Below are 27,356 nucleotides of genomic sequence, written 5' to 3' on the forward strand. Positions count from 1 at the left end.
ATTTAGCATCTCCAAGCAAATTCTCTGAACTGGTATACCCATACTACAGACAGAACAGAAGGCATTAAAAATATGCTTTTCTAAAGGCAGTATTTTCTTCTAATCTGAAGCTTGACAAAGTTACTAACATTCTCGCTAATGTTTCACACTCAATTTCTGGTGACAAAACATCGCATAAGGGGCACTTGTTGCCAGGGTCTGGTCTTCCATGGGTGGGCTGGACAATGAGCCTCCTTACATCTATTAAGACTTGCTGAACTTAGAAGGTATATTTACTAAAGATTTTATGTGTATGGAGCACAATCAGGAACACACTGTCTGAACCTCAAGTGTTGAAGTTTCTGAGTCAAGTTCATGGAAATTATCTCTAACAAAAAGCTGAAACAATCCTTTCCCTTTCAGATTCCCTCTCATTTATAACTTAAAATTTCTAGAAACTTAGAGGAAGTCTAGAATGTATAAGAAATAAAATGAAGAGAGATCAAGCTGTGTAACAAAATATTTTGTATTACCATTTTTGAATCCCCAGTGCACTTAAATATTTCTGCCTTTGCTTTGAACACAATGATAACCTAATTAGTATGACTGGATACCAACACAATATCCCTCAGTACATATTTGATTCAGGATTTAAACTTCAGCATTTTTCCCCATGATTGCACTTATTCTTTCTAGCACAGCTCATGGATGAGCTCATTACACTAGCAGCCATTAGTTTATCGTAGCATAAAAATGCAAAGCCACTGATTAATGTGTCCTGAAAGAAGTAACAAGCAAAAGACAATAAGAAAAAAACATACCCAAATTTTGACCTATTTTTTTCTGTTCATAGTTGTATATCTGTATGTTCCTTATAGTGTACATAGCTTACTGTTCCAAGGTAATCCACCCAAGTAATTCTAAAATTCTGACAGTCAAAGACTCTACCAAATACAGTATAATGGTTAAAAAGGAAAAGTTAGCTCTTCTTTGCCTTGCAGCCAAAGCATCCCTCCCTGAATGAGGGACTCTGTAACACAAGGTATCTAAACGAATCTCTGCTGTCTGAATTTCAACCTAGTAACAAGGAATTACTCTAACTTTGAAACAACTAAGATTTCATTACAGAAATTTGTAATGCTTCATTCAGCTGTGCACGGCACAGAGGGAAAGTTTTGTTCACTCACACCAGTCAAAGCATGATACAGTGAAAAAGTTCACACCTACTTGATGATAGCTTCATGGGAGCGATAGTTCTCACACAGCAAGATCCTGCAGGGAAATTCTGCAGGGTAGTGCTCATAGAGCCGATCAAGCAATGAAACATGCAGGTTTCTTTCCCTGGCAAATTCACTGTAGACAAAAGGACTGAGCTGTAACAGACACACACATACAAAGAAAATGTAACTAAATACATGGACTTAGAATTTCAGACTCCCGAGACAAGTATTTTGCATCAAAACAAAAATAAAACCTTACTATAACTGTACATTCATAGTTAGAAGACATATGCCATGGCTAAGCATCTTGTAACTGCTCCATAGAAATGCCTATTCCTACTGTAAAAGTGACAAAAGACCAGCATGCTCTTACAGGAACAATAAGGCATTCAATAACTAGGTAAAAGGAGAGAAGAACCCTTGTATCTAAGGTTTTTTTTCTTTGTGGCTTGCAAAGATGAATAACTCAAAGCAGAGATCTGTATGACCAAAAAAACCCCTACCATCCACAGAACAGTTCATAAACTAAGGTGGCCCAGTTACTAATCCACTGAACTACTACTGGGCTTGTTTTACAACAAAAACACCATCTATTACAGCAGGAAAATCCAAAACAAGGATGATCAAAAAACAACTTTTAATCAAAATTCAAAAACTTGGAAATTAAGCCAATCCATTGTTTTTCTGAACGCATATTATTCAGAATCTGAGTTTGAGCTTTACTTTTTTTTTTTTTTTTTTTTTTTAAATTCTCAGATGTCAGCTTTAGAAATTTAAATGCCTCACAGAATAACTTCCATGCGAACTTGTCCTATAAAACTGCTCTTTACACTCATAGGCTGAGACACACAGGCCAGAGTTAACTCTAGCCATCCAGCTGGGACTCGTGAGCTCTAGCCTAAAGCAGTAAGGATTCCAACTTCTTAAAAAGCACTATTGAGATATGTATTTAAAAAGTGCTATGTGAGTCCTTGGGATTACTATTATCATTACTTTAAATGATCCAGCAGCAGGATGTGCAAACTCAATGTAATGGCAGCAAAAGAATCAAAACAGGAAAGGAAAAGACAGACATCACTGGCAGGACCTGAAGAACCGTATGTATGATAGAGGTGATAGTGGTAGGTGGGAAATCTACTCTAAGTTAATTACTTATAGCAATGCAAACATCCACTTCATTGCCATTGAGAACTGTCAAGAGAATTAAAGGCAAATATATAAAAACAAACAGACCTGGCCTAAATCAACAAAACAAGTAAGGATGACTTTTCTAGGCATTCTTTCCCAGGCCTGCACACTGCAAAATGGCATGCATAATGAGTATTTTAAACTCTTGTAAACTCTTTAAACCAAACAATTCCTACGCACATCACAATAAATAAAGGCACTGGTCAGCTTCAGCTTGCCACTTTTTACTAGTTCAAGTCCTTAACAGATTATGATGTTTCCAATATTAAAAAAAAAAAAAAAAAAGTTGTCTAAACCACAATACACTGCCCATATTCTTCAGTTCTTTCAAAAATCAACATGGACTCCTAGTCATAAAGAAATTCCTACACTGACTGTATAAATATCACCGTATCTTATGCAAATAACAACCCTTGAATTTTTCTTGAATTCCCTGTCTCTTATATGGCTGGTACATTTTATGCACCTCCCCCTTCATAATTAAGTTTTACTTGCATATAGTTCAGTGGTTGACTGGGTCCAAGTCTGTTCTATCACAGATTTCCTATATAGCCTTGCACAATTCATTTCACTGTCTTTGTGCCTTAATTCTGATCTTGTAAAATGGAAGTAACAATATATTCTCACTTTACAGAAATACTCTAAGTCTACTTTAGAGATATTCACATACCACGGTCATTTGGAGCAGATAAATGTCCATATATATATATATATATATATTATACACACACACACTATATATATATATACACACATATACACACACATACACTTTATATTAAAGAAAATCTGTAACTCTTACCTGCATATGGTCTCCAGCCAAGACGATTCTTGTGTTTTTATTAGCTAATGCTAGAGGCATAATAGTTTCACACTCCATAGCCTGTGCAGCTTCATCTAACAGAATGTGTGTAAAAAAACCTGTAAAACAGATATCAGCAAATAAATGAAACTTGAGATATGATAAAATAAACAGTGATAATAATACAAGAAATTGGACTAAGAGTTCTACATTCTGATAGCAACAAAAACCAGAAAAAAAAATCAGTATGGCTTACACAAATGAATTTCTAGTAATTACTGAGAACTACACAATTTTCAGACCCATCAGATGGCCAATGGTGGTCAACAACTGATTGTCAGTGACATTAGCAGTAGTCCACAGATCTGCCTCTTTCTCCCAATATACCCAAAATTAACACAAGTGTTTTATCTGAGCTCTCTTTATGCAAAGAGAAAACATCTCTCGACAAACATCCCTCAGAAGGTTTCTCATATCTGAAAAACTTTTCATTAGCATGAGTCTTGAAGAAGTTTGGACAAAGACCATAAACATGATTTTCCTCATGTACATTAGCATTATTAAATTACTTTATACATACTAAAATTCTCATTGAAATTGCACACATACCTAAACATTTTGCTGAGAATGGGCTTTACAGAATGTAGAGGGTGGGAGGAGAAAGGAACCCAAGTTAAGAAAAATTTGAATTCAATCTTATGATAATGTTGGACCAAAAGGTGGGGAGTTGAATCTATGCACTGGTTAACATGCACATGAAAAAATCTGGGCCACAGGAAGCTTAGATTTTATGAAAGGTAAATTCTGGATAGATACAGGAGATAAATATTTTTGTATACTCTTATATACTAAGGTTTAAAACATTGTTTTAGAAGATTTAGCGTACCACCTAAGTAAGATTGCATACATAAAAATGAAGCAATTTTCTTTGGAAAACATGAGTTTCATACAGCTGCACACACATTACCATGACATGACTGTACACAGCTTATTGTCAAAGCAGTTACTCCCATTTAAAGACCTGAAAATATGTACCCTAAATTCTATATCAGTTTCCTGTGTCGCAATAAATGACTAAATGTAACCGTAAAAAGCTAACTTTAATAGCTTTTGTAAAGAAATTCCACATTCTCCAAAAACCAGATGGATTTCATTTGGAGATAAAGTAAACAATAAATCCAAAGCAGCCTCTGTCCCAGTAAATCAGTCTACGATATTTCAGTTTAGAAAACAACTGGCATGTATCATGTTAACATAGCATGAGTTTGTATGTGTGGGAATTGTTTGCAAAGCTAAACAATCCATAAAACAAGAAAAAAGCTCTGCGTGTGTATTTATGCTTACATGCTCCACTGAGTAAAGAACTTAATGAGCACACTATTCAAAGTCAGAATCTCAAATAGAATTTTCCCTCTTGGATCTCAGAAACACCAGATCATACATAATACTGCTTCTTTAGTAATAAGAAAAAGGAGCATTTGAATGCCAGCAATTTTATAGCTTTGTAATAGACATTTATTCATTAAAAAAGAAAGAGAAAAACATTTTAAGATGGCAATTTTTTTACTTTATTTCTGAACAGTTTAAAAAATTGGGTAAGGAACAGAAAGAACAGTTGCTACTGACACTGGAAAAACAAGGATGCTTCCCAAAGCACCTTATAGATACTTATTTAGAAATTATCATACCTGGTTCAAGATCCAGTTGACACAGATACTGTGATGTATTTAACGTAACAACTACTACTCGTTGCTTAAGAATATCTTCTTTCTGTGGCATCTGAAAGGTGGAATGTGTGCTTGAAATCAAACAGTACTGATGCACAACTGGGTGGACAGTCTTTACCCAGCGATTTCTGAAATATACCCTAGAAAATAAAAAGGGGGCTTATTTTCTGTACAGTTGGAACACAGTGACAGCCTAATTATTTCAAATGCTAGTATTCTGTTTTCTGGTAAATAAGAGTCTTTGGGAAGCAAAACGTCACTACTATGCAAAATTACATGCTAAAATATCTTCGATTCTCTTCCCTTTTTTTTTTTTTTTTGCTGCAGTGCAATACTACATATACGAATAGCTATCAGGGATTAATTCAAATATAGAAATCTCTAAATTCTTCATATATTTGAGTACTGTGACCTTCATACTAGTATCATTTTTATCTGTGAGTAAATTCATTTTAAAAAAAATATTTCCTTAACTAAAATATAATAATAGCCAATAGTCTTGGACGTGACAGAGATGCAGTGGTCTGCACGTTTCATCAATTACATCCATAGGACCATTAAGGCATATTAATGCCTTCTTTTCTGAAAAGGCATTAATAAAATCATCCACTCCCTTTCACGTATACCATACGTCTTCAAAGTTCTAAGAAACAAACAGGATCTAAATTCATTGTTTTATCACAAAGGGCCTTAATTCTGATATGCTTTATAAAAGAATGAGAAAACGGTGCCAAGGAGAAAAGCTTTCTTGGTCTAAAATATCAGGACATTGTCAGCAGAGCACTGGACATCAAACATCTTTCCTTGACATTTAAAATCATTTTAATCACCAGATCATGAGATCAACGATGAATTATTCTTAAATGATGAAAAGTTACAGCCAGTCTAGCTAAATAGAAGAGTAACAGGGAAGACACAAAGACTACGCCCCAGAAGATAGAGCACAAGCAACTAACTCCACAGGGGTCACCACCTGAGGATCTGGATGAAGATGTCAAAAGCCTTCTCTACGTGGTGTTCCTCAAAAATATAATCTGTATCAAGTAAGAACTGCAACTCTCAAGTGGAATCTTTAAGTTACAGGAAACCATGGTACATTCTTATTTAGAATTAAAGTTATTTTAACTTATTTCCAAAGCAAATTAAGATGAAACAGTTTCAAATAATTTAAATTCTGAATATGGGATTCAATGCTGTTTATCTATTCATTATTCATTTCCTTCTGATTAGATTTCTCCTGCACCCATATTACAAATCCCGAATCATTAATAAAGTATTGGGAAAAGTGAAATTATGCACCTAAGTGCAAAACATGATTGCAATGGCTGGACTTTGGATACCATACATCTACTCAAGTTTGAAAACTACAGCTCAGTTCCATATAACAGAAGTGAAACAATTATTAGCGTTATAATAAATTTGTTTTGTGAAAATACAGGTAACAGTGTCCATTTTGGACAGTACACATAAAATGAAATGTAAAGAGGTGCAAATGCACTGCAGTAATCTGAACGGCAACACAACCAACCAAAACTGACACTTGGTGATCAAATGGCATCAGTCAAGCCTGGGTTCAGTGCAGGAGCAATTGATACACTCCTCTGTCATTCCAGGACCAAGAACCTTCTAACGGGATCAACGTATTTATTTCTTATCAGCCAGACTGATAAGCTTTATTTGATAAACTGGTATTACATCAATGTAAAAACATATGGTCAGAGCCTAATTGCTAGAACAAGGTAGCAGGAGCAAAATAACCCTGTTCTATTTATCCCAGCCATTCAGTCAACTTTTACATGATTCAGTTTCTCAATCTTAACTGAGGATTATACTTACCTACCATCTCACAGGAGTACTGTGAGGATTAATGAGTTTATTGTGAGTTTATGTTTGTAAAGCACTTTGAGATTCTTGGATGAAAGGTGCTATTGAAATGCAAAATATTATGGTTATTAGACATTATTATACCATGCACTGTCTTTCATTACACAAATTCAACTACGTGTGACTCACAGATTGGGTGACAGCATTTCAAACTGCATTGTTGCTTACCCATTAATTTATTTTATTTTGATGTGAGATCAAAAAGGTATCCCAGAGCTATTATGCACCACTGGCATAAAAGCACCTGACAGATGTGACTACTGGGAGAATGTCGTGATATAAGTAAGCCACACTGAACATGGGACTTCTCAGGTGCACTTTGTGCTAATAACATCTCCTGTAATTTCATGATTAGTTTTTTTTCTTAAAGCTAGAGAAACCCATTATATCTTCTTTTTAAAACCAGTTCAATACAATGCAAAAGATTTCACCCTGCAATATACCCTTACTTTCTAACCAAGCAAGTGTCCAACCTTCTAATCTTAATACTTGCACTTTGCTTTGGCCTGAATGCCAGCAGAGTCAGGCATGTACTAATCAAACTATCCATATAGCACCTGCAACACATCTATTAACATGCAGCTATAGGTACAACAACTGCAGTTACAAAAACAAAGCCAAGCTGTAACTCACATGTGACTGTATTTTCTCACATCAGGTGCCTCACCTCAAGATTTTAATTGTGGAGAAATGAAAACCCCGAAGGCTAGGTTTATTCAAGCCACAGGCAGTGAAATCACTGGCAAATACATAGAGAACCACATTGAAAGAGAGAAGTCATAAGATCAGGGACTTAATCTCCTGCAAACAAAAGCACTGAATATATCCACTGTACTTACTAACGCTGGATTAACATACACAGAATCTGCATTTCATACCCACTTTATTTCTAAATCTGGACATTTACAACAAAAGTTTTCAATTTCTAGCCAATGATCTAAAACAAACAAACAAAAAGAACACGTATGTGTCTCCATCAACTCTTCATCAATTATGCCAAAACAGAAGTTGGCCCAACTATTTTTGTTAAATGTTAGCCAACTTAAGTTCTTCCTACGCTTCTGCATTTTGCTTCTATTGATAAATTTCCATCAAACTAACTATTTGTACAACAGACTATTTGCAAAAGTAGCAAATTTCTATCAGTAATTAAGACTCAATATTTCCTTGTCTGATCACGTTTCAGGCTGGCACTGCTCCTGAATCCCTTGAAATATACTTCTAAAAACTTAATAAAGGGGAGTCTAGAGTCAGAACCTCAGATGGAGGTAGAACAAAGTTTCATCTGCACTCCTGTCCTACAGAAGTGACTCCTACTTCTCTCCTTGGAGAAGAGAGTGAATGGGGACTACATTTATGTTCTCCAAAACTTCTTTTTTCCTGTTCTGAACTGGAAAATACAATCTCTTCCTAGTTCTTGATAAAAAGGCCGGGATTCTCCCTTCAGGCTGTGCTGTGCTCTAACGAACTCTTCTTGGACAAGCTCCAATCCCAGCTCCTCAGACTTTGTACGAATCTTTCTCACCTGAAAACCCTCAAGCAAAAGAAAAACAGAAGCTTAGAGGAAAAAGATCTAGCTGTCTCATTTCACGCCTCTATTGAAAGTTAAAAAAAGAAAAAAATTCAAGTAGTCCCAAGAACCCTAAAGAAAATTTAAAAGCATCTGATTTCCTCTTTCATTTCTTTTGATTCCCCTCCACAGAGAGGCTCATTGTGATGTACAAGTACATTCCTTGGGATGCAGAACACAAGTGAAGAACCTGTCTTACAACCTGAAAAAATAACTTTTTTTAAAAAAAATCTATCCTCCTTTGAGGATAGGATAGGATAAAATCTAGAGCTTCAAGAAAAAAAGTAATTGCTTAAAGAGGCACTTATTTTACAAATATAGCATTTGATAAGATAAATTAATTCTATTTTCAGTGTGGAAACTTTACTATGGATAATTTGGGGAAAAGGCGATGATCCCTTAACATCTTCTGAAGCTAGCAGCCACATACTAAAGCTACTTGGTTCCAGGCTACATGCAGTACTGACACAAGTACATTATGACCAAGATATTTTAAAAAACTTGCTAGTGAACTGGAGAGGTTTCAGCTGAGATATCTTAAACAGAACTGGCTTCTATTCTATTCTATATTGCCAAGCTGATAATCAGCAGTAACATGGTTAAGAATAAAGACAATAAAATACAGACAAAAGCAATATCAAGCTCCTTCCTTTTAATAGTATATGGCATACAACTAAATTTGAAGTATATAAGTAAAATAATAGTAATAAATAATTATAGTTTATATATAATAAATAGTAATAAACAGTAGATACCTCAATCACTGTGTGCCCAGAACCACACAGAGAAACTGCTGCTCTCTGCTTCCTAGGTCTTCACTGGAGTTTTTAGGAGTAACCAGAAGTATCTAACTACGGTGCCTACCTTACGAGCCTACCTCCCGAAGATTAACAGTTGATGGAGAGAGACAAACACATCCACAGAGTAAAAGGGTGTACAAATTAGAAGCCAATTACTACCTCTACCGCTCTGACTCACCCTCTAAGGTGCCTGCTTCTGCACACTTAAAATCAAGAGTTGTAGCACTGAACAGAAGCACTTAATTGCAGGCTCTTTCCTCCTAACTGTAGGTTAGTGCTTTTTTTTTGGTCCTTTCCCTTTCAGAAACACTTCTGCGTTAATCTACGTAAGTATAAAAAAAATGTTTCAATGTCAAGTGTCTTAAGTAAAAGGCAGGTTTTGGAGAGTGTCCCTTAGACAGCTGCATTATCTAATCATAACCAGTGTCATTTTTTTTTCCACAAGGTACAAATTTGTTTATGGGTATTAGGACTATAAGAATTTGGTCTCCAGGCTTCATTAGTACTCTATTTGGGTGTAGAGCCTAAACTCGACACAAATTCTCAGTATTCATTTTGCCTTTATGTTTTCTGAATGGCAGAGATAATTATTTTGTTAGGAATAAAAAAGTACGAATTTACAACATGATTTTTAAACAACCCCCCCCCCAGACTCCAAGCTTCAAATATTTATGTCACATCATTGACAGGGTGATTTATTTAGTGTGCGTCTTACCACAGAAATATTTACGTAGTTCTCAGTACCCAGTCAATATTAAATATCTAAGCTTTTCCTTCTTTAAAAAGAACATAAATATGGTGCTCCGGACTAACCTGTGGCAACATTTTTAGCAAAGATACTATTTAGCCAGCTCATCCCTTGTAGAGTAAATAAAAAACCCTAAAGCAAACTGTTCAGCCCTTTGGAAACACAAACACTGCAAGTAGCACATCCTGCTTTGATACTTCACTGCTCCTGCTCCATTTTATGTTTCCCTTAAAAAAACAGCACTTAGGGCAAAAAAAAACAGGCTTAGGGCACCCTGTTTAAACTAACAGTAATGATTTTAATTTGAAAATATATCTTGACAACAGTCAATAATAAAGGTAACAGATCCACAAGTGATTTTCTGCAAGGAATCTGACATAATTCTAGCTTTCAATTCAAACAAACTGACCCTTTATCTCCTGCCAGATCAGGTTGACATGCAGTCAGTTTTCAAACAACATATGCTTCCCAAGTACCCATAATATTTTAAAAATAATTTACAAACACACACACCAGTGGACGTATAAATATATATACAACTCCAGAGATACCTCCATTTACAAAAACTAGAACTTTCCATGAAGGTATCATGACTAGTTGAACAACGTCATACAATCTATAGGAGCACTTTCTGCAGGATTCATAACAAACACTATGACAGTTATATTTAAAACTTGCAGTGGCTTTTGCATTATGCACTGAAATACTCTTGGCAAATGTGTGCATATATGTATATATTTAACCTTAGTGGGGAAAAAATTGCTTTTCTTTTACATACGTTTTTCATAAGCGCATCTGAGACCAGACTATATAGTTGAATATAGCACATGAAAGAAGGTAGCAAAAGCTTGGCAACCACCATAAAACTGTATTTAACTTTAACATCTTGTTCTGTTAAATCACAGTTCAATAATCCTGAAAGTGTAAATTACACACATTTTTTCCCCACTACAAAATTAAGACACCATAATGCTTTTCATCACAAAGTGCTTTACAAAGCCCCTTAAGACAATTTGGGTTAAAATACACCAAATTAAAGGTAACTTTTCAGAAGTCAGCTGCCTTTTCTTTTTGGCCAGATCCTCAGTGTCTGTCACATGGCGACTGAAGCCAGAAAACCTAAGAGAATTTACACCTGTCATAAATCTAGGCCTTTCACATAACTTCAGTGGCTTTACTGACATTACATAAAATTTAAGTCCAGAATGGCTTTTAGTTGCTAGCAAGTAAACAGAGTCATTTTCTTAGTAATATAATAGTCACGCACTGACATTGAGAAAATGATGCTCATAATTTTAAAAAATATATACCAAGTTAGCAGTCTTATATACTGTGATATCTGTGCAAATATTCCCAAGAGTGGGTTTCTGCCCATAAATAAATACTCCCTAAATACTTCTATGCATGTTTTACCCTTACTGCACTTTAAGTTTCCACCTCTTCTTCATTTCCTTTCTTAACTAAGCCCCCCAAAAATAACCATGGCAAATACATTTATTTAATCATACAATTACTTCAAACTCACTGATCAGAAGAGGCCAAACTACTTTCACATGATTCTCTAAATATGTAGCTCCTATGTCAACAGATTTTTTTCTTCAAAAAGCCAGGTGGGAAGCTCAAGCTTCCAAGTAGTAAGCATGAGCAAAAATCTTCTAGAATTTAAAATACATTTAAACTTCCTTTTATTTTTATCATAATAGCTTTTAGAGGAGCATATCATAAGTTTGCTCGTTAGGAAAGACACATTTATCAATAGAATAATAAAAGCTTAAAAAAGGATGTCTTTATTTATATTTAACAAATGACCCAAAATAATGTTGATAATGTTTCACATTCCTTTTAGTCTATGTTTTTAAAAGCACTGCTGGTAATGCCAATATGCTTTTATGTTTTAAAAGCTCTTTAACCATTTATTATAGACACCTTTTCTTAAGAATAGTATTTTATAGATACATAATAAGCCTTAAAAAAATACCTGAGAGGTCTTGCCTGGGGATTGCCTGCTTCTACATATGGATGTAAATAATCCTTTATGTAGAGATCAGCAGCACTATTAGAATGGGTGCAAATGAGAATCCTGCTGGAATAAATGGTGCAAACAAAAAAGCAATGAAGAAACAGAAAACAATTCAAAGCAGTAGAATACAAAAAAAAGGAAACAGTGGCCATCTTCCTGCACATTTCTCTTAATGAAACTAGTCATTGACCTACTCTAGTTTGCATGATTCAGCCCTTTAACTCAAATCCTTTAGTTAGGAAAAGATTTAAAGTTCAAACAGTTTTTCAATAATTATTTCACAATTATTAATCTAGACTTGATTTAAAATAAGAAACAGCTTTTATTGTCTAGCATACTGTACAACTTTCCATGTCAAGCGAATCACAGTCATTCTAGATATCATCACTTTTAACTAGTTTTGTTCTGAATTGAAAATACAGGCTAAGACTACAAAATTACATTATCATTCAAAACAATGACGGATGGCTGGGGTTTTGTTTGTTTTTAAGCTGGGTGAAAATTCTATACTTCTACCTTTCACTTGTATTTAAGTAAAAAATGTCATTTTCTTTGCTAATCAAGAATTGCTCTATGTTTAGTGCCCCATCTCACCTAGTATCCTGTTGCTGGAGTATGTGCTTGACTGCCTGAGCCAGAGTGAACGTTTTTCCTGTCCCATAGGGACCGATGATAAGAACAGGAGGCAGTTGTATTGAAAGTGGAGTAGTGATAGCCAGAACAGCCTCTTTCTGCTTAGCATTTAGTCGAGGGTCCAACTGCTCATCCCATTGTCTGTTCAAAAAGGAGACAAGAGTTTGAAATCAGAAGCTATGAATACTCACAGTCAATGAGAAATGAAATGAGTTAAGATCTCAAGGGCTTTCAAGGAAGAGTCTATATGCTAATGTATTGATTCTGTCATTCTGAGTCATATTAGAACAAATCTAGCAAAATAATCAAATTCTTTTATCACAAAACCTTAATACTACTTGCAATAAATCAGTTTTTTCAAAAGAAATCCAACTATGTCTCAATTTACACTATCTCATCTAACAATAATTACCTTGCATAGTGCACATTTTAGAAGAAAGTACATGCTGCACAATCACTTGATAACAAAGGAAAGTTTTTCCTACTATTACTACAGAAAATGTAACATTAGTTACATCTATTCCCATCAGTATTTATACAGTCAACGTTTTAAAAGTCAACATTTATACAAACTCAGAGCTTGGTAAATATGAACTAGGATGCAATTCAAAAACAAACAAAAATAGTGGCTACCAATTAATTACAAACATTTCTTCTGATCATTAAGACATACCTCTAATGGGAAAGCAGTCTAAAAAAAGGATTTTTGCTGCAACCAGCTAGTGATACCAGCATTAACAGAAGGATGATTTCAGAAAATTCCAATGAGTGTAAGAGGTTAAAGATTTGTAGACACAGTTTTTAATATTCCCAGTGACAGATTTAAAAGTAGACATGCATAGTAAAAAACACCTGTCACTGCTGCACATATGGCCATACTTCAGTAATGTGATCTGCTTTGGTACAAGCACTATGATTCTTGCAGATCAGGAAAGCTTCCATTACCAACAGGGAGTAAAATAAAGAGAACGCTTAGGACCTTCAGTCAACTCTAAGACAGCTATGAACAACAAGCTTGCAGGAGGATCTAAGAAAAACTGAAAAGTAATAGGGATGTAAAACAAAAATATAAGAAAAACATAGGGAAATACAGTTCTGAATCGGTCAGAGCTACTGAATTCCAAGGTAGGGCAAACCAAGCCACCGCATGGAGAAAAACACATTCATTACACTGACTTAAACACAACTATTACATACATAATTTATATGTATATTAAAATATAAAGCCATTATACAAATAATTGACATCAATTACAACTGCCATGCAAGTTTCTGTAAATATGAATATCCTGGCATAAAACAGAAAAGAAAGTTCTAGCTTACTTGACTTACCTCATTTTTATTGAGATCACTGCTTACTTTCAAATTATTCCTAAGTACTACTTCCTTGCAAGATTCACCCAAAACTTAATTAAGTCAGTGAACAGATTGTCATTGTCCTCCATTAGCTCTGTAGTATAACTCTGTGCAAAACCCTTCTTTCTGCCTTTACTGTCAAAGCTTTGATACGTGCAGCAATCATCCTCACCCAGAACACTGCACCCACCCTTTCATCATTTCTTTTCCTCCTACACTTCCAAAGAGGAACTGAACTTTTTCCAGTAATTTTTGTCTTACGTTATCTAGCTGTCTCAGGTTTCTGGCCAGATCACCTTCTTTTTCATTCTTGAGCTATCTCCCATTTTGCACTGTGCTGCAATCACAGAGTTTAATTCTCACCTTCAAGACACAACACAACTACCCGCGTGCTGTACAGGCTATCAGTTCCACATACCTCTCACTTCCCTGGTGTCCATCTAAGTACAGAAACTTCATGCCTTTTTTATCCTTCCCCATGCACCAGGAATATTGACCATACTCCCTGAGCCACAAAGCCTCATGTTGCTCTTCCCTATGTTTGCTCTTCGAGACAAACTATTTTCACTGCATTACTGCATCATTCTAAGTTTTCTCAGAAGTATTTATATAATGTACGGGTTTATATTTCATAAAGGAAACTATAAAACCTATGTACAAAGAATCTCAGGACTGCTTGCAAGTGCAATGTTGGTTCTTCTAAGTCTTATTCCCATACCCTTCCCCCCTCCCTTTTTCTTTTTTCTTTTCTTGCCATCCCCTTCAGTGGTATGTACAAATTTGGGTCATTGCATCAAACTCAAAGAGTACTAACGGTTGCTCATGCAAACGAAAATCTGCATGCTTAAGATCCTGCACAGCACAATCCTTGTAACTGGTATTTACATTTCTATAAAGTGCATATTTTCAATGAAGAACAGAACAGTAAATAATCATAGGAGTTTTGTTTTCTACAGCTACAATACAACTGCAATGCCTATTAAAATCACATTTCAACCTCCAGGAAAAAAAAAAAAAACAATCAACAGATTCTAGTCCTCGGAGGATCGGTTTTCTTGTTTTATTTAGAACTGTTTCTCTCCCTTCTCTGAACCATCCTCACCATTAATGAAGAGAAAGACATATTTCCTGTTCTAGGGCAGATTTCAGCCATCTGTTATGAGAAATTCAATACTGCATTACCATACGATCTTTGATATTAAAGTGTTTGTATTCTTGTACCTGTTGGGACTCCAGGGTATGGTGGGAGTCATGCTGACATCTGGAAACAAAATACTGTTGTCCTTAATCCTGTCCAAGGCATAATGCATTTCACAGAGGGGTAAGCGATTTAACTGAAACTGAAGTTCAACCTACAGTACAAAATGAATGAATTAATAGATGAACAAGAATGATTTATTTAGATAACACTCTTTAGACTTGGCTGCATATCATAAATTTTTATCTTCCTGCAACTTACTGATTCTCAGAAGATAACAACAAATATCAATCAAAAGATTTCCAATAAAATTAACTTGCCCTGTTTTGTTTTGAAACAAAGAAAAATACAGCATCTTCTGTAACATCATTTTGTTGTTTGATTTTAAGATTAGATTCCACTGCAGGTTCTGAGAGGGGAAAAAAAAAAAAGGGGGGAAAATGTCCTTGGAATTATTTTTGGAATATAAAAAATACTCCTTGAAAATATTATTTTCCTAAAACACTGTTTTTAAATATGCAAGCTTCCATCACTTATTGTAAGAACAACCTGAAAACAGCAACGGACCGGAAACTTTTACAGATGAACAGATGATATAAATCAGATGTGTGACCAGCAGAGATAAAATCCAAACATCATTTAATTCCAGTCAAATGTTCCGGTATAATACAATTTGTCACTTATGTTGAGTTGTTAGAACTCTCCAAAAGGTAATTTCTAAAATGTAATTGTTTATCAATACATTTTTTTGTTTGTCCTCTCAATTACTTGTGTTTTAATGCTAGTAACTAAAAAGAAAATGCCAATAAAATTCGGGTACAAAGCTAGAATCAAAATGTAGAGCATGTTAACATCCCAGGTTAAATTCAGAACTGAACAATAGACAGTGAATTTAGTTTATACATATATATACACTAAAACAGTAAAGAAAGATTCTAAATCTTATGACTGGATAAAAGTAGTTTCTGAGGGAAAGAATTCATAAAAACAATCCATACGGATTATAACTTACACATACTTAAATTTGCAATTGTGAATCTCTCCAAAAACCAAGTGATCTTACCAGAGCATTGAGCCAAAGACTCAATGTTAACTAACAGAGAAGCCTGTATCAATAATTTGACAAAAATTTGCACCAAAAAAATGTCCGAAAAGCATCCAAGGCTGCTGAGGAACTTCATGTAACTGACATAAATTTTTAGAGTTTTTTTTTGAAAGCATTGTTATTGATCACTAGACCCTTATGTAATTACCATGCTGCTACTCTAATGAGCATTTTGTAATTAAGTAATAGCAAATAAGTACCTTTCTGAGATCTACATTGCTCTGTGACCAGGCTGACAAACAGCCCGTCGAATTATTTCAACCTGTCTGGGAAAAGCACCCCTTGGTGCCCTAGAAAACACACCGGTAATATCTGAAACGTCCCCGGTCACCTTTCTGATGCCTTCACGGCCACCGGGCAGCAGCTGCTCACACACCACCGGCCCAACAGGCGAGGAAGCCGAGGAGCAGAGGCCCAGGGGCGTGAGGGGCCCAGCCGCAGCCCCCCGGGACCCCCGGTCACACAAACTCATGCCAGGTGACCAAGGCAAAAACCTGCTCTCGCACCCGTTTGCTCCTCTACCTCCCTATTAGAGGCCGTTATTTCTTAATCACACTTGACTCTCATGATGATTATTGCTACCAGTCAGAAAGGTCAACAAACACATAATATATTTGTAAATGGTCTTGTCTAACAGCTTCTGTGAAGGCTTTAATTCAAAGTCCTAGCCAACTAAAATAAGTTTTCTTCATATACGGACAAGAACTTCTCTGCACTAACACAACATACCTCATTCCAAGCCACATTACCTTCTCTCACGAGCTCCTCCCTTGGCGGAGCCATTTAACCTTCCAGTACTTTCCACACTCCGTGTGAGTACTGGCTGGACCCGATGCCCCATTACCTGCCCAAAAAGTCACTTCTAGCCACAGGCATCAGACCTGTAAAAACCCTCTTGTGCACGAGTAATTTTCATTACTCTAAGATCATCTCTTTCTAAAGGATTTGCAAAACACAGCTCTTGCTATTTCCTTTTTCTAGTATATTTAACCATACTGTTCATACCATTATGCAGCATGTAAAATCAGCGCTAGCTTTGCTGTAAATAAACATCTGCTTGCATCAGTACAGATTGTAGCCATTAACTTCCCATCTCTCACAGGTATAAAGACATTAAATATTCATTTTGACTATCACGTTTTACAGCAACACATATAACCATAACTAAAGAAAAGGGCAGCAATGGATCCATACAACTAAGCATGGAGCCCACTAAAACTACTGTAACTGCTAGGAAAACTTTTTCTTTAAATAGTATACATGAATGCTCAGGAAATTTTTCCCTCTCTGTTCCAGCCCATGCCTACCAGTGCCTCAGGAAAGACCCAGGCCTTTAAAAGCAGCACGGTTTAGCACCTGCCAAGAACGACAGCGACAGCTCGTGCCTGAGGGTGACCTCGAGCTTCCTTCCATGCTGCGTCCTGTCCGTGCCTACCCAGGGCCGATCCGTCTGCCTGACAGTATCCTGCAGATGTTAGGAAAAGCTTCCAAGCAAGAGGAAAAACGTCTGTGCTCAGACAGACCCAAGGCGAACAAAAGACCACCCTGTATTAGAGCAATAATTTAAATGCAGACAAACTATAATGCTCATCTGAGCAACATTTTAACGGCCGTTTCTGGGAGTCCGAGTAAGGTGGCTGGCATTAAATGCCTCATATTATCTACCAGCATTCTCCACTTTCTTTAACAGCTTGTGATATGTTTTGTTTTTAATGCAGTTTGGATTGAATCACATAGTTATATTTGCTGTTGCCGAGTACTGAATGAGGCCATCTGTGTAGGAGAGGCATGTAACCTGCTTTAATAAACATTCCAGAATAAGAAAACAGTGGGAAAGGAAGTTAATCCATTGCCAGTTTCACAGAAGACGACACAGAACAGTGTATCCACTCCAAAAATAAAACAATCTCATGTTAGTTTGGTCACCAAAAAGAGCAGCAGCCAAGGGGGTTTAAAGCACCAGTTCATTCCATCCCACCTTCAGGAACAGTGCACTTGATCAGAGCCAGAATTACGTGTTTATTACAGGTAAGACAGGACAACAGGCAAGTCAATTAGCAGAAAGTTTCCAAGATGAATTGTTAGAAGAGGAAAGGAAAGTAAGACCACTAATTTACCCAAAACGTACAAAAATAAACGTTGACCAAATTGCTCTTAAGAATCTCATAGGTATTCCTAAAAGCACTGGAGACAATGGCAAGATTTCCATCTTGAACACAAACCCTACACATCCAAATTGCAATGCACTCCGTTCTAACCTGAGGATCCCTTTCCTCATCTTTAGGCAGTACTTTATCAGAAAAACTTTCTTTACGATTGTGATTCATTAAAATATAGGTAACTGTTTAAGGATTTGACCACCAGTCCACTGATGTACGTATAAAGTACTGCATGATTTCACAAACAAACTTAGGACCCCATTTTTAATGGAGAATAGATTTGCTGCCTCAGGCTAAGCTTTACAAGGAAAACAAGCCAGTTACTCAAGCCCCAGCTCATTTTGCATTCCAGTGGAGTTTTTGATAGAATCAATTAGTAGGTTTAATTATTGTTTTAAGAAAACAAACACAAAAACAAGAGCCCAGAAGAACATAAGTCTTCCCAGGCCAATTAGCCACATTAAATTAAGACATTATTATTCTTGCATGTTTCTCCAAAACAAAATGAATGGGAGGAGAGAATTATTTGGTGAAAATACATTCAATTCTAGCAATTCCAGTGACCTTAATTTGAGGTCATTTCCATTTAGTAACAAAGCTGATCACAAGTTCTATAGCAGACACACCGGGAATGGGTGGGAAGACTGCAAGTATTTAACTTAACTAAAGCTTCACCTTCCCTTACATGTACTTCCACTTACACCTCATGCACTAACTACACTATGTTATTTAAAAGCAGATTTTATCCCCACCTATTTCATGTCAGCTATAAAGTACACAAAATCCTGATCTTACTGCCAACACAGTTATCTCCAGCAAGTGTTACAACTCTTCATTTTGTAACCAAATGCCTCCAAGACAGATATTTAAGTGCCAAGGGAGAGAAAGCCATGGAGGCAAGTATTACCACTGTGAAACAAAGAATATATATCATTAAAGTATTTGTTCACCTTCCTCATGCCTCCATTTATACAACCCTCGTCATCTTCATCAAGGAAATACTGTAAATTAAAAACTTTGCCACTGAAGGACAATACTCCTTTTGTTCTGATATGGTCTCAGAAGGCAGCACAAGGCCCATTCCTAGCCTCAACAGATCTTACTAAAAATTAATCTCCCTCAGGTCTAGGAACAGGTGTAGTGGAATCCACAATAACGAGAAGATACAAAATCAAGAGCCCAAGACCCAAGTTACCACAGGGAGAGTTCTAGCTGGCTACATCAAGAGCAGCAGAGATTTTTATTGGAGAAAAAAATCATAGCAATAGAAAACTTCCTTTGACTTCATTAAGAAAAGGTTCCTGAGGACTCTGGTGACAATATATATGCATATATTTATAAATAACATTCACATTTCACAGACGAAATTTTCATCTGTGCTCTACTTTCTCTGTATGATGAGGCATAAAAAAATTCCTTTCCATATCTTCTAGGAATTACTTTGGGTGGAGCTGAAAAAGACAACTCAAACATGCCAAAACAGCTTCCACTCAGCCTTACCTGCATTTCACAATCTGCCCGAAGATTAAGTTCTTCACAGCATTCCCTGGATACCCTCAAGAAGATATAATCTTTTGTTTTCTCTTCAATAGCTGCTTCATAAACCTTCTCTTTGGTTCCTTGGGTCTGTGCTGATTTCTCTTTAGTGACAGGCAATAAATAAACAGCATTGACTTTGGTCATCACCAGCCGTCCAGCCAAAGTGTCTTCTGAAAGCGTTTCAGTGAGCTTAAAGCGTCCAAAAAGTTGTCCATTTTGGGCATATTTTGCACCTCCAGAAACCCCAGTGAGCATGAAGCTTGCTACAATCTGCAATTGCACTTTTATGTTGAACCTAAATAAGAAAGCATCTGGTCAGTGCAGAAAAATGCTCTCAGATCTGGAGATTTCATGAATTCAGACCAAAGATTCACCGCCTTAGACTCTGAGCATATAACTGTTAAACAAACAAGTATAGCCAAAGTTAAAGAACCAACTTCAACAAAGCTTTAAAAAAATGCTATGCATGTCCCAAAGAAGTAAAGCTTTTGTATTTCAATAGTTTGTAAGGTTATGTTGTATTCCCTGATATTAGGTATTCAGGGACAGACAGCAGAATAAGAACAGAATAAGATTCCTGTTTATTCCATGTATCTCTTCCAGGCTGCACACCAGAAAAGGTTATCTACATCTTGACAAAGGGAAATAGTATTATATCTACAATTGAGATGGATTGATTAAAACGCTTCCTTAAAATCACAATGTGGGCATAAAAATGAGACATTTTTATTTAAAATGAAGGAATGGCATTGCCGGCTCAGCCACATAAACCATCTATCCAAAGAATTCCTCTTAATAGCAAATTCCTCCTATAACTAGAGATTTAAAAAAAATCATTCCTAACAGTTACTACTTTCAAAAAGTCACATACGTAACACGTGAAAGTGACACAGTAGCACATTTTATTGACCTCTCACCAATACACAGTAATCTCCTTCTAGAGTGTCTAGCTTGTTTTTAAAAATATTTTTTCAACCTGATTTTAAAAATAAAAAAGAAAAGAAATCTGTCACTCCTGTTAATGTTCTATCATCAGCAACTTTTTCCTGAAAAGTTACAGAAATAAGTAGAAAATAAAGGTTTTCACAAACAAAATTTCTTGGAAAAAAATAGTTTTCTTATGATACTCACCCTGTTTTATTTGATCTGTTCATCTTAAAACTCATATTTTAAACTAATGAACTCATGGTTATAGTTTAAGACCTGTACTATCAGGGACCATAAGCCCGTAACAATGAAATCCAACATTTCATCTCTCTTGGAATTTAAACATTGAATATATTTTGCCATATTTGCCAAATCATAAGTCTTCCAGAAGAAAAAAAAACTGCAAGTTTGCCCCCTTGTGGAAATAGTTGCTTCTGTACATAATACAAGCAATTAAGTCAGATGCACATTTCACATTCCTCCACCCCGAAAAAGCAACAGATGTCATCCTACTGAACATGAATTCCTTCTGTTCAACAGTAACTGCAAAGGTTGCTCCATGAGCTACAGTTAGAGCAGTCACTCAAAAGCATGCGCTTATAGGAACTTGTGAGAATTAAGTGTAATCCTTCCGATTTCTACATGTGCTAAAAACAAACAAAAAAACTTCTGTGTATTAATGTGCTAGAATATTCTGAAGCACTTATCAGCAAATGAGCAACACCTAAAACAGCTCAAATCACATTCAGATAATTGTTACCATACTGTATAGATTAGATTTCACAGAATAAACAAGAGCTCTGCATTGTTACTAAGATACAATCATGTGCCGTTGTGAATTTATTTTATAAAAACTCGTAAAAACTTCCTAAAACTGAATCCCCAGGCTGCTAAAAATGTACCAGCTCATTCTCAAATTCTGATTTGTAGAAACCTGCTGGAGTAGTACTGCCATGCTGAGACAAATTATTGTCTTTATAAATGACTAAACTGATTCTATTGTGCTAAAGGAGATAAAAAGTTTACAGATTATCAAACAATTTCCAGTGAGTAAGCTGACACCTTCTGGCAAGCTGTTAAACTACAAAATCGTCTAAGGATTTTATTTTAAAGTCAACATTTGCTTCTTCCACCCATTCCTCATCTTTGCTCTAAAGGCTCATTAAAAAAAAAGTTTTCAGTGAGGTTTATACAAAACCAATAGCCTTTATACTGAGGAGGTTTTATTTTTATTGGGAGAAATTTGTTTCCTCCAAGCACTGCAAAATTAAATCTAAGAAATATTTGATATATCATGAATCCATCCAGTGGCAATGCAGACAATAAATTCCTAAATGGCAAGTAAAGCCATTTTGAACAAAGCCCCATATAACGTTTTCTTAACAGTAAATCGAACATATTTCATTTTACATTTATATCCGCAGAATTCAGACAAGGTGTGCAGTATGACATTTACCTATGCATTGATAAACTATAAGACATAGTAATGATAAAAACAAATTTATTTTCCATTAAAGCCAGTATTTTAAGACTGTACAGCCTTTAAGATAAATCTGTTCTGCAAGTCTGGTAGCAGAAAGCGTGGAAGGAGCTCTATATTGCTACATATTATCACACGCTCACTAATGTCCACACAGGTGATGACCTGAAGTCTGAAACAATGTTATCCCAGAAACCAAGAAGTCATTAGCAGCACTGTTAAAACACAACAATCCACTCCAATGTGAACTGCAGACACTCATGTTATTCCAGTCCTGCCAGAAGAGACCGTGTTGACAGCTCCACTGTTTTTATGAGATGCATACACAAACCCATTAGAGAGTAGCAGCTCATCAACATTTTGACTCATGACACCACTTCAGAGGTATTACAACCCACTTGCATTTGTATTTCTGGGCCCTCTTCTAGGCTTGTAACCCTGGCACCTCACGAGAGAATAGCATGTGTGTGATCTCAGCCACAGAGGATCAGAAAAGTGTGTTAGTTCGAGCCTTGCTGTAATAAAGTGGGTCAGCTACAAGATCAAAAGAATATTTCTGTCATCAGCAGTATCAAAACAGAAGATTTCAAGAACATTATTAAAACTTGCTTTTACTAATCTACCAATTGAAAAAGAGCAGCAAAAACTTAGCAGTGCACCAAAAGGGAAGCATTACACAGAATGCACTCCTCATTCTTTCATTTCTACAGGCATGCTGCTGTGTGCTTTCCTACGAGGAACAGAAGCGTAATACTTTATGTGAAAATTCGCTCAGTAAAAATACTGTCTACTTTTGTATCATGTTTCATAATGTTTACTTTAAACCCACTTTTGTTTTAAAAAGCCTTAGAAAAGTGATTATAAATATGTATGATGGAGAACATTTCTGCATGCTGAGGAATCTTCAAGCATTATTCCTCTCTATGTTAGATTCCAGCTCAAAAGCAGAACACAGCAGAGATGAAAGATACAAAGAAGAAGAGTTCAAATGTACTGCGCTTCATTTGAGATACAAAAAAGAAATGGAACCATTTTTCTACCTTAACATTAGAAATACAACTGCTAATGGCTGTATTACACAAACAAGAAATGTATACTATATGCCTTTTACTAGGAACTTTTATTCATAAGCTAGCTTTCAGCTTGTTTAGAGAATAAAACGTTAGCTGCCACCTCACCGTAAGACCAGAGTTTGAGCCAAACACAATTCAACCTTTTTTTCCTAAAAAGAATTTTAAAAAGGAAAAAAGTAAGAAACCTCCCTGAAGACTTGCACACAAAGATTTTATATATTATTTTGCTATAAGTGATTTTACCAAGGAATAAAAAAATTGATGCATTTCTTTTTCATAGAGAGCCAAAAAACCTACAAGCAAAAATTATTGTACAGGTACCAGCAAAACATTGTGCAACAGCTGTTCAGTGACTCCAGCTGTAAGCAGACTGATATGTAAACTTGCTTTAAGTGAGCATCATTAAATTATACTCATTAACTGCTAGTCTCCTTCATCTAAAGTTTCTATTTTCACACTCATATTCAACTTTATCTCTAAGAAACAAGAAAACTTAATATTTTAACTTACCATGTAAGTTTAATCAAAAAAATCGTCATTATCATCATCATTTCAATAGGACAGTAACAAATATCTAAGATATAATTTTGTAAATGTATTACTTACTTGCTAACTTCCTTATACTGTGCTATTTCCTCAATATAAAGGAGGTCATGCAACCGTGACTGATAGTTGGTCTTGGTCAATGATTTGTCCAGGACAGATTGTGTAAATAGCTGGTCAGCAGAGAGAGGGATTTGGTATCTGGTAAGAAGGCTCTTCTCCAATTCAGTAGTTTCATTAGGCTCAAATTCTACAATAGTCTTAGAAGTAGAATCCCAACGCTTAGCTGTGGTTAGTAGCTGTTGCCGTGCATGCATCAAGTATTCAAGATCTGGATATAGAGACGTAACAGGGAAAGGAAGTCAGTTCAAGCTCTCTCTGTTTTAAAAACACACACTACTAAAAATAATCCCATTAGAGAGAATGAACTGTGTATAAGTCTCTCCTTTGCCTACAACAGTTTTAGTAAATTCATTGCTAAACTTACCACCCCTACTTTTCAGGTGTACACAGAGAACAAGCAGGCTCTCAAACAAAATAGAGAAAATAAATAACCAGAAAATAAAATATTCTATAGCTAGTAAATAGAAAGCATACAGATAAACAAGGAAAGCACTTTTATTTAATAGAAAGTTGCAAGCAACTTTGAAGGATTTGCCATCACAATGTGCTTGTAAACCCTAACTGCAACATCATCTCTTTTCAAAAATATAAGGTAATGAAGAACTTTACAAAATGTAATATGAAATTTAGAAGGTAACAAAAACAAGTCAATGAAATAGGCAGCAAGAAATCTTTGCATTTGCAGCGTTTTGAAAGCCTTCAAAAATAAAAAATCGATAGTACCACATGTGCATTCTGCAGATAGTTGTATTATATGTGTAAAATTAGTTTGCTAGGAACAACTTTGGAAATATAACCTAACATGATATTAGGTTAGAAAACTTAAGTTAGGAAATTATTTTTTCAGTACACACTCATTTCAGGGACCTTGTAGGTTAAACAAGAAACAGAAGACCAAACATTGTCTACAGCCACCCAAAATACATCCACTAACACAACAAAAACACTGTGACACCAACGTTATACCATGTCACGTCAGTTCATGAGTTTGGCATTTGCTATTCAGTTTCTTTTAATTAGTGTTGGAAACATTAACCTCTTATATGTAAATAAATGCCTGGAATAAAAATCTGTTGCTTTATCTTTTTCCTCCTTTCACTTTTTCCTTCTTCCTGCTTACATCCTAGTGCTAGAATTCTGTTCCTTTGGTGTTTTTCTTTCTGAAATCTTCATAGAAAATTACCATACTCTATCCCACTTTCTTGCCTGTTGCCAAGTGACATAGTGACTTATATTTAGCTCCCTTAATCGTTTGCCGTATGTCAAATTGCTTCCTTCTTTTCTGTACTTCTTCACCATCTTTCAATTCGTTGACATCTTTCTGATAACAGTTATTTCAGGAGTTGACAAAGAAGTTACTTCATGAGAGGCACAGCTCAATTTCATAAACAATACAATACTTACAAAGTAACGTGTTGGTTTTTTTTAACCTGAATACACACAAAGAAGTTACATTTTCTTTGCATTTTTAAAATTGGTGTTACAGCAAGTTGATTTACAAGCCTAAACTTTGCCTCTTGCCTTTGACAACTCCAGTCAGACATCACAAGAAAAAAAAAAAAAGACACCTCTCAGATAGTCTTTAATTAACAATGAATTACCACAGAAATGCTTCATCTTTCTACTGACCTTCTACATGCTTAACATTTTCATCAATCCAAGAATGCATATAAAAACATAAACATACTTTAACTTCCTGTGCTGCCCTTCAGACACATACTGAACTAGAAATTCCTAGCATTTTGACAAGATTAATCCTGATACATGGTGTAACAGTCATAAGGCAGCTAACTCCCCTGAGCCCAAGCCAATTTGCACATTCTGAAGCTTCTGTCCACTGCCTAATATTCCTAACTGTGAGGATGAACAAAGCATATAGTAATAGATGTTCAACAGCTGTTAATACAGATGCTGATCTGCCCAGCAACATGAAAAAAGAGATTGTATTAAAAGTTTCTATTATTGAAAAAAATTTTTTTCATACATTACCTTCAGTTGAAGCAGCATCAATCATTACTCGTTGCATGAGGACTGGTTCTAATCCAAAATCAAACACAACAGTTTGGCGAAAAGTTCCAAAGATTTCTGTGTTAAAGGCTATACTGACTTTGTATATATAATGATCTATTCCATTCTGGACCATCTTTCCTCCTATCCATTCCTGACAGTTTTCTGGAACTTCTTGTGATACCTGGGTAGTGCTGTCTCCAGCAGATATTGCAACGATACTGAAATGTGGACGATGGGCATCATAAAGCAATGCCACTCGATACAGCATTCTTGCAGGCTATAAAAAAAATGCAAGGGTTGAAATGAAGCATGTTGGAAAACCAAAATTATTTCAGGAATACGTTCATTTGCAATCAGACAATAAGAGCTTATAAGAATTCTCAACTTGATAAAACAGGTACAAGAACTGCCTGCTTTCCAGAAATCAGGGCACTCAATACATAATCACCAGGGCTGCTGGAGAAGGAATGGTGCTAGGGAATTGCTTTGTTTTCAAAAGAAGTATTATGCAATTGAAATTTTAATCACAAAAGCCTATGGACCGCATTCTAATTTTTATTATCGACTCAATGTTAAAAGATAAGTTATCCTACCTTACAAGTGAGAGCAAATGTCCACGTCTGATGAGACTTTTTGGTGGTAACAGTTACTGATAGCTCAGGATTATGTTCTACTCTCACTCCTTCTATACTTTCACTAAGCTAGATTAAAAGAAAAAGAAGATCATATTAAATTTCAACAGACAATACCAAAATAAAAGCATTTAGGAAAAGGTATTTTTGAACAAAAAGTGAAAAGAATGGCCTCCCAGACTGTGCAGGATTGATGCAAGTCCTGTGTACGAATTAAATAAAACGTGCTACTTCAGAGATAAGCAAGACAAATCCACTAGATCATACCATGTAAGGAAAGAGTACAACCATTTATGGGCAATTAACCACAGGACTTAATTTTCAAAATCCAACTTAGTTGTAGATGTTTAAAGTAGAACATGATTTAATTTGGAAAGAAGGATCTGATACAATGAGGCCCAATGACTGTATTTCCAGAAGACCCCAGATCTCAATGACATCAATGAGAATTCTAGAGACACCAGGAAACTATAATGAAGCTTTCTACTCATTAATCCATTTTGCAGAAAGTCCACTCTTCCCAGACTTTAATCAACAATAGATGGACCGAAAACTCCTTAGGGTCAGTGGTAAGTAGAGCTGGTCGAATGTTGCAAAAACATTCTTTGGAATTCCCAACAGCTGCTGAGTTTGATCATAT

The 27,356-nt window shown here is 35.8% G+C and overlaps 1 protein-coding gene across 5 annotated transcripts in view; it reads right to left on the bottom strand.

Moving 5' to 3' along the window:
* HELZ (helicase with zinc finger) overlaps window positions 1-27,356 on the bottom strand; it is an 83,234-nt gene that overhangs the window by 25,995 nt on the left and 29,883 nt on the right. For 4 of the 5 annotated variants that reach the window (XM_080561131.1, XM_080561128.1, XM_080561129.1 and 1 more), the window contains 10 exons: window positions 26,678-26,785; window positions 26,064-26,361; window positions 24,015-24,282; window positions 19,890-20,223; window positions 15,149-15,279; window positions 12,533-12,712; window positions 11,897-12,001; window positions 4,878-5,056; window positions 3,190-3,308; window positions 1,207-1,352 (listed from right to left, as the gene is read on the bottom strand). In XM_080561131.1, the coding sequence (XP_080417257.1) occupies window positions 1,207-1,352; window positions 3,190-3,308; window positions 4,878-5,056; window positions 11,897-12,001; window positions 12,533-12,712; window positions 15,149-15,279; window positions 19,890-20,223; window positions 24,015-24,282; window positions 26,064-26,361; window positions 26,678-26,785 (1,868 nt within the window). The remainder of the gene's footprint in view (window positions 1-1,206; window positions 1,353-3,189; window positions 3,309-4,877; window positions 5,057-11,896; window positions 12,002-12,532; window positions 12,713-15,148; window positions 15,280-19,889; window positions 20,224-24,014; window positions 24,283-26,063; window positions 26,362-26,677; window positions 26,786-27,356) is intronic. The other variant, XM_080561130.1, reaches the window with a different exon arrangement.

This window comes from Anser brachyrhynchus, assembly GCF_964034855.1.
Source record: "Anser brachyrhynchus genome assembly, chromosome: 18".
In the NCBI taxonomy this organism is placed as follows: Eukaryota; Metazoa; Chordata; class Aves; order Anseriformes; family Anatidae; genus Anser; species Anser brachyrhynchus.